General features: G+C 41.5%; 1 protein-coding gene across 1 annotated transcript in view; it reads right to left on the bottom strand.

Moving 5' to 3' along the window:
- Nucleotides 1–12,369, bottom strand: part of yeats2 (YEATS domain containing 2) — a 66,660-nt gene that overhangs the window by 22,271 nt on the left and 32,020 nt on the right. The window contains exons 14-18 of the mRNA XM_084183767.1: nucleotides 9,660–9,854; nucleotides 8,716–8,953; nucleotides 8,408–8,569; nucleotides 6,154–6,269; nucleotides 4,655–4,804 (exon numbers count right to left, since the gene is read on the bottom strand). Coding sequence (XP_084039893.1) covers nucleotides 4,655–4,804; nucleotides 6,154–6,269; nucleotides 8,408–8,569; nucleotides 8,716–8,953; nucleotides 9,660–9,854 — 861 coding nt within the window. The remainder of the gene's footprint in view (nucleotides 1–4,654; nucleotides 4,805–6,153; nucleotides 6,270–8,407; nucleotides 8,570–8,715; nucleotides 8,954–9,659; nucleotides 9,855–12,369) is intronic.

Genomic DNA, 12,369 nt, shown 5'->3' with positions numbered 1-12,369 from the left:
ATATATATAATTTATCAAGCCTACAAGCAATACAAGACTCTATTATTTTGGTGGGAGATTTTAATACGGTTTCAAATACCTGAATGGATAGTAAAGCAAATCACATTACAAACTATCACCCTCATGCACTTAAGGAAATCACAAATATCATGGATATTTTAGAACTAGTGGATATACGGAGGCTTAAATATCCTGACCTAGTGAGATATACACTACCGTTCAAAGGTTTGGGGTCACTTAGAAATGTCCTTGTTTTCGAAAGAAAAGCTATTTTCTTGTCCATTAAATTAACATCAAATTGATCAGAAATACAGTGTAGCCATTGTTAATGTTGTAAATGGCTACGGTAGCTGGAAACAGCTGATTTCTTATGGAATATCTAGATATGCGTACAGAGGCCCATTATCAGCAACCATCAGTCCTGTGTTCCAATGGCACGTTGTGTTTGCTAATCCAAGTTTATCGTTTTAAAAGGCTAGTTGATCATTAGAAAACCATTTTGCAATTGTGTTAGCACAGCTGAAAACTGTTGTGCGGATTAAAGAAGCAATAAAACATTAAATAGTACCCGCAAAACACCAGTCTCAAGGTCAACAGTGAAGAGTCGACTCCGGGATGCTGACCTTCTAGGTAGAGTTGCAAAGAAAAAGCCATATCTCAGACTGCCCATCTTAATCTTTTCTCTTTATTGGCCAGTCTGAGATATGGCTTTTTCTTTGCAACTCTGCCTAGGTCAGCATCCCGGAGTCGCCTATTCACTGTTGACATTGAGACTGGTGTTTTGCAGGTGCTATTTAATGAAGCTGCCAGTTGAGGACCTGTGAGGTGTCTGTTTCTCAAACTAGACACTCTAATGTATTTGTCCTCTTGCTTAGTTGTGCACCGGGGCCTCCCACTCCTCTTTCTATTCTGGTTAGAGCCAGTTTGCGCTGTTCTGTGAAGGGAGTAGTACACAGCGTTGTACGAGATCTTCAGTTTCTTGGCAATTTCTCAAATGGAATAGCCTTCATTTCTCAGAACAAGAATAGACTGACGAGTTTCAGAAGAAAGTTATTTGTTTCTTGCCATTTTCAGCCTGTAATCGAACCCACAATTGCTGATGCTCCAGATACTCAACTAGTGTCAAGAAGGCCAGTTTTATTGCTTCTTTAATCAGCACAACAGTTTTCAGCTGTGCTAACATAATTGCAAAAGGGTTTTCTAATGATCAATTAGCCTTTTAAAATGATAAACTTGGATTTGCAAACACAACGTGCCATTGGAACACAGGACTGATAGTTGCTGATAATGGGCCTCCGTACACCTATATTCCATTACAAATCAGCCGTTTCCAGCTACAATTGCCATTTACAACATTAACAATGTCTACATTGTATTTCTGATCAAGTTGATGTTATTTTAATGGACAAAAAAATTGCTTTTTGAATTTAGCCTATTGAAACGCACTGAATAACAGATTCACACAAAAAAAATCTAAAGGAAGTTTGTTTAAGAAAGATCAGGAAACATTCCTTTTTTTTTTGTTACATGTATTTAACCCCTTATTTTTGGCACTAAACAGTGTCCATATATACACTACCAGTCAAAAGTTTTAGAACACCTCAATTTTTCCAGTTTTTATGGAAATTCACACAGTTTAATGTCTTAATGTACTCAGAAATTAAAGCATAGAACAAATAAACAATTGGAGACAAAAAATAAATCATGGAATCGTATTGTTTAACAAAATGTAATCAACATTTTAGACTCATCAAAGTAGCTACCTTTTGCAGACATAACAGCCGAACACACTCTTGGCATTCTTTCTACAATGGAAATCAAATATTGTTCGGAAAGTTGTTCCCAACATTGTTGCAGAAGTTCCCACAAATGTGTTGCACTAGTAGGTTGCTTTGCTTTCACCCTTCTGCCCAGTTCATCCCAAACCAGCTCGATGGGGTTTAAGTCTGGAGACCATGTGCTGGCCATTCCATGATTTGAAGCCTACTGTCTTGTTCTTTTCTTCTAAGGTAGTTCTGACATAGCATGGAGGTGTGTTTTAGGTCATTATCTTGCTGTAGGAACCCCTGACCAACTAGGCATACACTAGAGGGTATTGCATGGCGCTGCAAAACGCTGTGGTAGCCATTTTGGTTCAGGGTGCCACTCACTACGTGCAAGTCACCGACTCTGGATCCAACAAAAGAGCCCCAGACCATCACGCTTCCTCCTCCATGTTTGACAGTTGGTGTCACACACTGAGGAACCATCCTTTTGCCTACTCGATGGCAAAAGGATGGACCGAAGATTTCAAATTGTGATCCATAAGACCTTCTTCCAGTCTTCAGTAATCCACTGGCGGTGCTTCGTGGCCCAGGCAAGCCTATTTTTCTTATTTTGCCATCTTAGCAATGGCTTTCTTACTGCCACTTGACCTGTCAAACCTGCAGCTCGAAGTCTTCTCTTCACAGTTGAAACTGAGACTTGCTTACTTCGACCAGTGTTAAGCTGTGCTTGAAGCTGTTGTCCTGTGAGCCGCCTATCACGCAAGCTGTTGACTCTCAGAAACTTGTCTTCTGATTCTGTTGTGGCTTTGGGTCTGCCAGACCTCTTCCTGTCAGAGCTTCCTCCAGTCTCCAAGTGCCTTTTGATGGTGTAGGACACTGTACTCACTGACACCTTGGTTTTCTTTGCAATTTCTCTAAAGGAAATACCTACACTTTTAAGGGTTATAATGGTCTGTCTGTCTTCCTTTGTTAATTGCCTTTTTCTTGCCATTATGATAGCAATATACTACTTCCTGCAGTACAATACTGTCCAAATAATGTTTATGAGGGTGTAGTAACACAGTCTGTTCCAACACTGCTTTTATACAGACAGAGGGTTTGTAAGTAATCAACAAAAGTTGGGACACCTGTAGGAATTGTTAGCGTCAACTTTCAAGGCTTAATTTACTTCCATTGCAACAGAACAGCTGTAAGTGATTAACCCATTACTTGTTCCCTGACAAAGGCATTTTTTTATAACTCTGAAATGTACATTATTTTCCAGTTTTTGGTAACCTAAATGTTTTTTTGTTAGTTTTTTTATTCCTCTGGCAGCTTACCTCTTATCTTTGTACCATTTCAGGTTATTCACTGGACTAAATTTAAATAAAAACTGGAAAAAGGGGGTGTTCTAAAACTTTTGACCGGTAGTGTACTTCCATAAATTTTTTCAACTGGTACCGGGGGACCTTCAGAGGAGGAGCAAAACAACCGACATGTATGTATTCGTGAGAGTCTCACCTTTCCACAGAGGGGTCAGTGTGTAGCTCAAACTGCTCAAACTGTTCAGACATTACAGACAGAAGTTGGCAGATTGGCTGTACCGAGACGCTTGTGGGGGTCATAGAACAAAACGGAGAACACTATTGTGTTTGTGAGAGTAGTTAGTTTGTAGGCCAAACCATCGGACGCTACAGACGATTTTGTGATAAGACCAATTTTCAAGATGTCTCATGGTCTGACAAACACCGCTCTAGCTCCGTCACCTTTCACCACAGATGCGGAAGTGTGACATAGGCAGATGCGGTGCATACAATGCAAAAATGTTTTATTTTAAGATGAAAAGCAATATCTTTAGGGCCTGTACATGGTCCACATCAGGCAGGTGTGCTATTTTAGCAATAAGCATCATCACCTGTCTGATGCAGCATGGTGGCTACATGGCTGAAGCCTGGGGTTGCTCCTCTGCATTGTTTACCCCAAAGCGCTAATCATTAGCTAGATCAGACTCTAAATATGATCTTGATGCTTGTTTAATGTCCTAAAAAAAACTTATACTGGCAATAATAAAATCATGTGATTTTTACAGTGTTTATAAATACAGTGTAATTGTGTGAATTTTACAGTGAATATAGGTCTACCATTTATGCATTCGAATGGCCGACCCACTTCCCGCGGTAATCTTTTTTATTGTCATGCCAGACACTGAGATTGTAAAACACTGCCAATTGTGCACAAATTTGAGTTGAGAAAGAAATCAAACAGCACTAAAAAGCTGGGATCCTGCTCTTTTCAATAATTGTCATCAAAACTGTTGTATTTTCCTGAGGTTGGATTTAGGAATGTTGCACAGTGACTGGTCTTATTAGAACACATTTCTTTCTGCACAGCAATCAGCAGTGTGAGGAGTTGTGCGCTCTTTACAGCCGACAGTTGATATTCAGCTGATAAATAAACAACATAGCACATTAACAGCATTGGGAATTAATCTTTTTTTTTAAACAATTATATAGACTACAGAATAGCAATATTACAATATTAATTTTTATTTATTCCTGTATTTAACCAAAAAGTGATTTGTGTAAATAATGTTCATGTCTTGACAAGTAAGCAGCTAATAATGACATCGCTGTGTCTGATATGAAAAATGACTGAAAAGGAGGTGGACTTTTAAATGCGCGTGCCGATGTTCAACTCTGAATTGATGGGCTTCCCGCCTCCGCTGAGACGGTTCTGGTGCAAGTATCCAGGACGTAGCCTACTGGATGTTTCCGTGCCAGCGGGCAGCCCTGAATGTCAAGCTCTGTTATACAACTTATATGACCACTAACTTGCACGTCTCCCCAGAAGTAACTATGGCTATAGTGGAAGTTTACCTGTCCTCCATTTTGTGTCTAGACAGTACTGACCTGAGCCAGGATGGCAGCCTTCTGACCCGCTGTGACCCGGATGGCCTGCTGGGTGACGGTCGCAGGGGACGACACCACGTGACCTGTGGAACTGGCCGCGCCCTGCTTCCCCACGCCCTGCGACGCCGGCTGGCCAACCAGAAACGTGCCCTGGAAAAGATCAATCACAAACAGCTTGGTCGATACGACACCAAAACATAATATCAACAGCAATTGCTTTTACAATACCATCTGAGAGCTTTTGTTAGAGCTTTTCTGGAAGAGTTTAGAAGTATGTAGGGGGATGGTAACATTTATTTGTTATTTATTCATTGGTTTGTTCAACAGTTTGGGAATATGGGTTGGTGGGATGAGTGGGTGGCACATTGTGGTTGATCAATTTAGACATCCTCTTTGGCACAATCAGTCAGCAGTTTGGAAGGCAGATAACTGGGGTGAGTGATTTCTTTAGTTAGGCTGTTTAAGGATGTAGTAGGGGTGTGTGTGTGTGCGCGCACAAACACTCGTAAATGTGTGCATGCGCAAGTGTGTGGGTTGGTCACATTAATTTGCTGCTACCGACCGGTGGAGCGGTGGAAAGAGGACGTCTAAATTTGTCCGTACTCTCTGCGGGCCGGCACCCCGATGGCAAAAGCTAAAGGTTTTTCCAAAAGTTCGACCGACGTGAGAGTGAGAACGGCGAGTGGTGACATGAAATGATCTCTGCCCCAGATTCAGATTTTAGGTGGGAGGAAGACAGGACGCACAGACTTCATTAGAAGTTGTTGGGTAAATGCAGAGAAAGCATTGTTCTAGAGTTAAGAGCTGGATCAATGGCTCAATAATGAACGTATCTACTTAAGGGATATAGCTAGCTAGCAGCAGGCTCAATCACTACTGAAATCCTAAAGACAGGTTTTACTAAAGTAAATTACCCACAGAAAATTTACTTTATAAAGGGGGAAGTCTTCAAATAATCACTACCGGAATACTAAAGACAGGCTTTACTAAAGGAAAATCCCAGCCTTCATGAATGCAAAACAGCACAAATATATTCTTTACGAAGGAAAAAAATCCCCTAGCAAGTAGTCATTCAAATTAACGAGAGTGTGTATAAGACAGACAGTCAACCCTGTGGATATGAGCCCTGCCTGTCATGCTTAAAGGGGATTGTGTGTAAATAGGGGGAGTTTTAGAGTTTGGTTATTACATAAACATAGTATTAGTGTGATAACGTGAAGTGTTTGAGCTGTCTAGAGGCTTTGAAGAGACTGAAGAGAGTCCTTTTATTCCACTCTGAGCATGACATGAGACTTTCCGCAAGAATAAGACATGAAAGACAGCAGCTTGTTTCACTCAATGATTATTCAAAGAGGATAAAAGGATGAACAGAGAGAGTGAGAAGATGTGATTATCAGTGTGTACCTGTGGGGTCTATTTGAGGAGGTGTGCACGTATGTGTGTGTGTGTACCTGCATGGTCTGTGTGCGTGACGTGTGTGGGCGCGCCTGTGTGTGTACCTGTGGGGTCTGTTTGAGGATGTATGATGTGTAGGAGAGGTTAGAGGTCAGGCTGCTGGATGAGGTGGGGGTCTGGGAGCCAGAGCCTGTAGAGGAGCTGCCCTGGGACTGCTGACCTGCACACACATAAACACAGAGAGACATGCATCAGCATAATAGTGTTTTTTCGGGATCAAAAAGGGGCTTAGGTGGTGGGCGCGGTCGGCCCTGCAATTCTACACGTTTTGCCATGCAGCTGAGAGAAAATGAAGCTAATTTCCTGCAATTCTATGCATTTTGCCATGGCTAATTCTTTATACTGCTAAATTCATTGTTTTGGGAATGTTCAATTCTCCCTGACTGTCTAGCTTTTATTTAGGTGATTGTTAGTTCTCAAAGATGAATAAAAAAATATATAGGTCCATTATCTTTTCAACATACTTTATATCTGGTTTTAGTCAGTGGTGTAGTGGAGGGTATACGCAGGTATACGCCGTATGCCCACTTATTGTTCAGCGGGCATTGAATATACTCACTTCTTAATCCCCACGATGTGTATTAAAGTAGTGTAGTGGAGGTATACGCCATGTCAATTAGTAAGGCTGATGGAACGGAACAGATCAGAATGTTTAGCTTAAAATGACGATAAACTATCATTTCCTCACATTTTATGTGCCCCAATGTGCACACGGCGGTTGGCCTACGCGCAAATGTTCCAAAATACAATTTGCTGGAAATCACGTTATAAAATGCGCACTGCAAATGAGAGCGGTCTCATGGACAGAGATGGAAATATCTGTTAGAAATTGGGAATATCTAACGATGCAACATGACTACGATAATGCCTTTGGCTGCTAGACAATGAAAGAAAGTTGAAAGAAAACCAATTGAACAGGAGAACGCATATGAGGAAGTCTTTTTTAAATAATTGCCTCCATGTTTCTATGGTGGGATTTTGGCTATAGGCTACTTTGAAGCAAGGTAAGACACAGCTCATAATATGAAGTAAAACGGCCAGGTAAAAAAAAATTAAGGAACAGGAGAAATATAGCATTTATTTGTCTTCTTTTTTATGGGGGGTGGGGTAGGAGTCACTTTATACTATTCCAGGTATTCCTTAAAGAGATAGGGTTTCAAGTGTCTCCGGAAGGTGGTCAGTGACTCCGCTGTCCTGACGTCTTGGGGAAGCTTGTTCCACCATTGGGGTGCCAGGGCAGCAAATAGCTTTGCTAATGATCGGCCTATCAATCTTCTGGTAGATGGAAAGGATTTTCTCAAAAACCTTCTCAATTAAATGTTAACTAGCTACAAAGTAGCCTATGCCTACCTGGCAGAATGATATCATGATTATTTGCATCAATCCAGTGGCCGTTTTCCAACTCCATCTCATATGCTACAGAAACATCGCTAACCAAACAGTGTTATGTGCCTGCCTACTTGAATTGAAGAGTAACTACACAAAAAAATCTAAATGTCTTAGATTTTTCCCAGACATCAAAAGTGGTCTCTTGATGTGGTTTAAGTATTGTTGTCCAATTTTGTTGTTTTTCTATAAAAAACAGTATGACTTTGAGAGTAAAATGTTTGTTTAAAAAAAATTGAAAAGCAGAAACCTATGACTTTCTGACTCAGTTGACAGCCTAATTTATCTGTTTCAATAGTAGGCCTACTATTAGCCTAGTTGCACAGTACATATTGGGTTGGCCTGACTGAAAGACCAATATGGGATTGATCATTTGAGGTCACTGTTTCTCATAGAATTTTTCACACAGGGTGCCTTTCCTTTGCCGGGGGGGCAGTTTGGGATTTTCTTGGTGCAACATTTGAGTATACCCACTTCTCCAGGCACTACACCTAGAGCAGGGCTCTCCAACCCTGTTCCTGGAGATCTAGGTTTTCACTTCAGCGCTAATCTAGCACACCTGATTCTAATAATTAGCTGGTTGATATGCTGAATCAGGTTAGTTACAACTGGGGTTGGAGTGAAAACCTACAGGAGGGTAGCTCTCCAGGAACATAGTTGGAAAACCCTGACCTAGAGACTGCAATCTCATTCAGACATAAACACCCAAATAAACCTGTATTCATACACCAAAGAGGTGAAAAACCCCACAGCATATTCACTATTCAGTGGGGGTTTGTAAATGTGACAAACTGGATTGGATGCAAGGACGGGGTCGGAGAGGAAGAAATGGAGGAAGAAGAAAAGAGCAAATGAAAGGAGAGGAGTTGGTGAGGATAACAAGGTGTGTGTGTGTGTGTGTGTGTGTGTTACCTGCTGAGTTGGAAGCTCTGAGGATGGCTCCCTGGGGAATGAGCAGCAGCTTTCCCTTGCCTGATGGGTTCTTGCTGTTGGTGGTGAGGTATAGCTTGGTTCCCGGGGGCAGGTTGGCAAGGTTGGCCAGGTTGTTGGCTGGCAGCTGGAGGGTAGCCATCACTGTGGAAAGAGGGGGGAGTTTGTGAGGGCGTCTGTCAAGAGGACAAAGAGTTTGTTTGTGTTTACATGTCTTAATGTCTCAGATAAACAGGCACCTTTTCCCAGTGTCTGTATGTGTGAACAAACAAAAGTGAAGTGACCCTCACCTCCGCTCTTTCCTGTTCCCCCTGCGGCCCCCGTTGCCTTAGCAACAACCTGCTGACCCATGATGCTACCAGCCGCTCCGCTGACGATGGCCTTGGCGACGCCCTGGGCGACCACCTGCTTCCCACCGATCACCTTGGAGACGGAGGGGTTACCCTTGGCGACCAGTATCTGTCCGCTGCTGATGGCCACCTGCTTCACCGCTGCCTGGAGGGCGGACCCTACAGGGATACCCATAACCTGGAGAGGGGGAACAATGGAAATGTAGTTTTACAGATTCTTTACTCTCTGACACCTTGCTCATTGGCTGTGAACCATCTCTGTGTGTGTGTGTGTGTGTGTACGTCAAATCAAATCAATGTTTATTGGTCGGGTACAGAGTTTAGCAGATGTTATAGCGGGTGCAGCGATATACTTATGTTACTTGCGCCTAACAATGCAGTAAAATGTCAAACAAGTACACAAAAAATAATAATACATCTAGAAATGTCGGAATGAACAACCCAAATAGCACTGTAAGAGTAATAGCAAGCAATCTATTTGTATATACACAGGAAGAATTTACACAAGATATACTAAATAATGATATGTACAGCAATAGATATATTAGAGTGAGCTATGTCAAGGAGCCATTATATAAATAAATATGCGGTGAGTATAAACAGTATAACTAAAATGCAACGTACAGTAGTAGAAATATTAGAATGAGCTATGTTGAGAATACATTATTTAAATATACAGTACATAACCCCATGGCAAAATGGATAGAATTGCAGGAAATTAGCTTCCGGACTAGAGTCTGGAATATAAATATATGTATGTGAATGGTGCGTATAGACAGTATGTGAATAGAAAAGGTGTGTATAGCAGTAGTTATGTATTATGAGCCACGACTAGAAGTTCAAGTGTGTGTGTGTTTATGTGTCCGTGTGTGTCTGTCTGATACCTTGCTGGGTGGGGCCCCTGCTCCGGTGGCCCCTCCTGTCTGTTTCTGTGGCGACATGGAGATCACGTGACCTCCCTTCACTGCGACAAATTGCTGCGTTGCTGCGGCGGCGGTCTGCTGGGCTGCCGTTACCGAGGAAACCATCTGCTGCTGATGCTGAGTGGGAACTTCCCCCGGCTCCTGCTTGATAATGACCTGCAGAAGAAGAGAGCATATAGATAGAACATTCGAAAAAGGACAACCAGTGCTAGAAGCAACAGTTTCAGAAATGATTCACACCCCTTTACTTTTTCCACATTTTGTTGTGTTACAGCCTGAATTTAAAATGGATTCAATTTAGATTTTGTGTCACTGTCCTACACACACAATACCCCATATTATCAAAGTGGAATTATGTTTTTAGAAATGTTTACATATTAATTAAAAAGGAAAATCTGAAATGTCTTGAGTTAATTAGTATTCATCCCCTTTGTTATGGCAAGTCAAAATAAGTTCAGGAGTAAACATTTGCTGAACAAGTCACATAATAAGTTGCATGGACTCACTGTGTGCAATAATAGTGTTTAACATGATTTTTGAATGACTACCTCATCTCTGTACCCCACACATACAATTATATGTAAGGTCCCTCAGTCAAGCAGTGAATTTCAAACACACATTCAAACCAAAAAGACCAGGGAGGTTTTCCAACGCCTCGCAAAGAAGTGCACCTATTGGTAGATGGGTAAAAATACAAATAAAGCAGACATTGAATATCCCTTTGAGCATGGGGAAGTTATTAATTACACTTTGGGTGGTGTATCTATACACCCAGTCACTACAAAGATACAGGGGTCCTTCCTAACTCAGTTGCCAGAGAGGAAGGAAACCGCTCAAGGATTTCACCATAAAGCCAATGGTGACTTTAAGACAGTTACAGAGTTTAATGGCTGTGATAGGAGAAAACTGAGGATGAATCAACATTGTAGTTACTCCATAATACTAACCTAATAAGAGAAGAGTAAGAAGCCTGTACAGAATAAAATATTCCAAAACAAACATCCTGTTTGCAACAAGGCACTAAAGTAATACTGCAAAAAAATTGGAGTGTTATGTTTGGGGCAAATCCAATACAACACATTACTGAGTACCACTCTCCATATTTTGCTGGCTGCATCATGTTATGGGTATGCTTATAATCGTTAAGGACTGGGGAGTTTTTCAGGATAAAAAATAAACGGAATGGAGCTAAGCACAGGCAAAATCCTAGAGGAAAGCCTGGTTCAGTCTGCCTTCCACCAGACACTGGGAGATGAATTCACCTTTCAGCAAGACAATAACCTAAAACACAAGGCCAAATCTACACTGGAGTTGCGTTCCAAGAAGACAGTGAATGTTCCTGAGTGGCCGAGTTACAGTTTTGACTTAAATCTACTTCTAAAACTATGGCAAGACCTGAAAATGGTTCCCTAGCAATGGTCAACAACCAATTTGACAGAGCTTGAAGATTTAAAAAATAAATAAATGGGTAAATGCTGCACAATACAGGTGTGGAAAGCACTTAGAGACTTACCCAGAAAGACTAACAAATGTAATCGCTGCCAAATGTGCTTCTACAAAGTATTGACTCAAGGGTGTGAATATTTCTGTATGAAATGTTCAATACATTTGCAAAAATGTCTAAAAACATGTTTTCAACTTTGTCATTATGGGGTATTGTGGGTAGATGGGTGAGATAATAATTATTATTTTTAATCCATTTTGAATTCAGGCTCTAACACAAAACAATGTGGAATAAGTCAAGGGGTATTAATATTCTTCCCCCTTCCAAACAGGCTAGAAAGAACCAGCAAGGCAGAAAAGAGTGAGCACTCACCATTGGTTAGTTAATACAATAAGTCAATTTCATTGTTGTGATTAGGCACTTGGTTTTAATGACATCGACTGACAGATCACAAAGGACCCTGCTTTAATATCAGCCCCCAGTAGAGAGAGAAACAGTGGTGTGGGTTAAGGCTTGGTTCTGCCCAGTAGAGAAAGAAACAGTGCTGTAGGTTGAGGTTTGATGCTGTGTATCACAGCGTTCCTGCCTACAGTAAAACTGTCGGAATTAATCTGCCCTGAAATTGTGTTTAATCGTCTGTGGAGAGATGTGGGAGTGGGTTGATTTTATTACAGGGGTTTGACACCGTCTCAGAAGTCCTCACAAGGATAGTAAAACAAGGAACATTCCGACAAGTGGGTACATTTCACCGGTCCCCACAAGGAAAAAGGCTATATTAGGCTTAGGAGTTAAGTTTAGGGATACAATTACGGTTAGGTTAAGGGTTACATTTAGGGGTTAGGGAAAATAGGATTTTGAATGGGAATCAATTGTTTGGTCCCCACAAGGATAGCAAAACAAACACGTGTGTGTGAGATATAGCACCTTGCAGTTATTCCCTCTGCAATGCCTCCCCCATTCCCTCTTAGAATGATGTCCCTTTTAAATGTCTTGCCAAGTGGCTGCCTACAGCTGCTGAAGACAGCACAATGGCAGAGTGGCACACTATTCATAATACACAGAGAGCGAAAGAGAGCGAAAGAGAGAGAGACAGTTGTTCAAGGGAGGAAGAGTCTACAGAGACAGGAAGTAACTATGGCACACAGACTGCTGGGTTGGCTCTGACACAAATCTCCTGGATCTCAACACTGTTAGGTCTGAAAGAGTTCTATGAAAAGTACTCATGAC

This window comes from Coregonus lavaretus (assembly GCF_964263955.1).
Source record: "Coregonus lavaretus genome assembly, chromosome: 19".
NCBI lineage: Eukaryota > Metazoa > Chordata > Actinopteri > Salmoniformes > Salmonidae > Coregonus > Coregonus lavaretus.
Note: the sequence above shows the minus strand (reverse complement) of the source record. Positions and strands in the feature narration are given on the sequence as shown.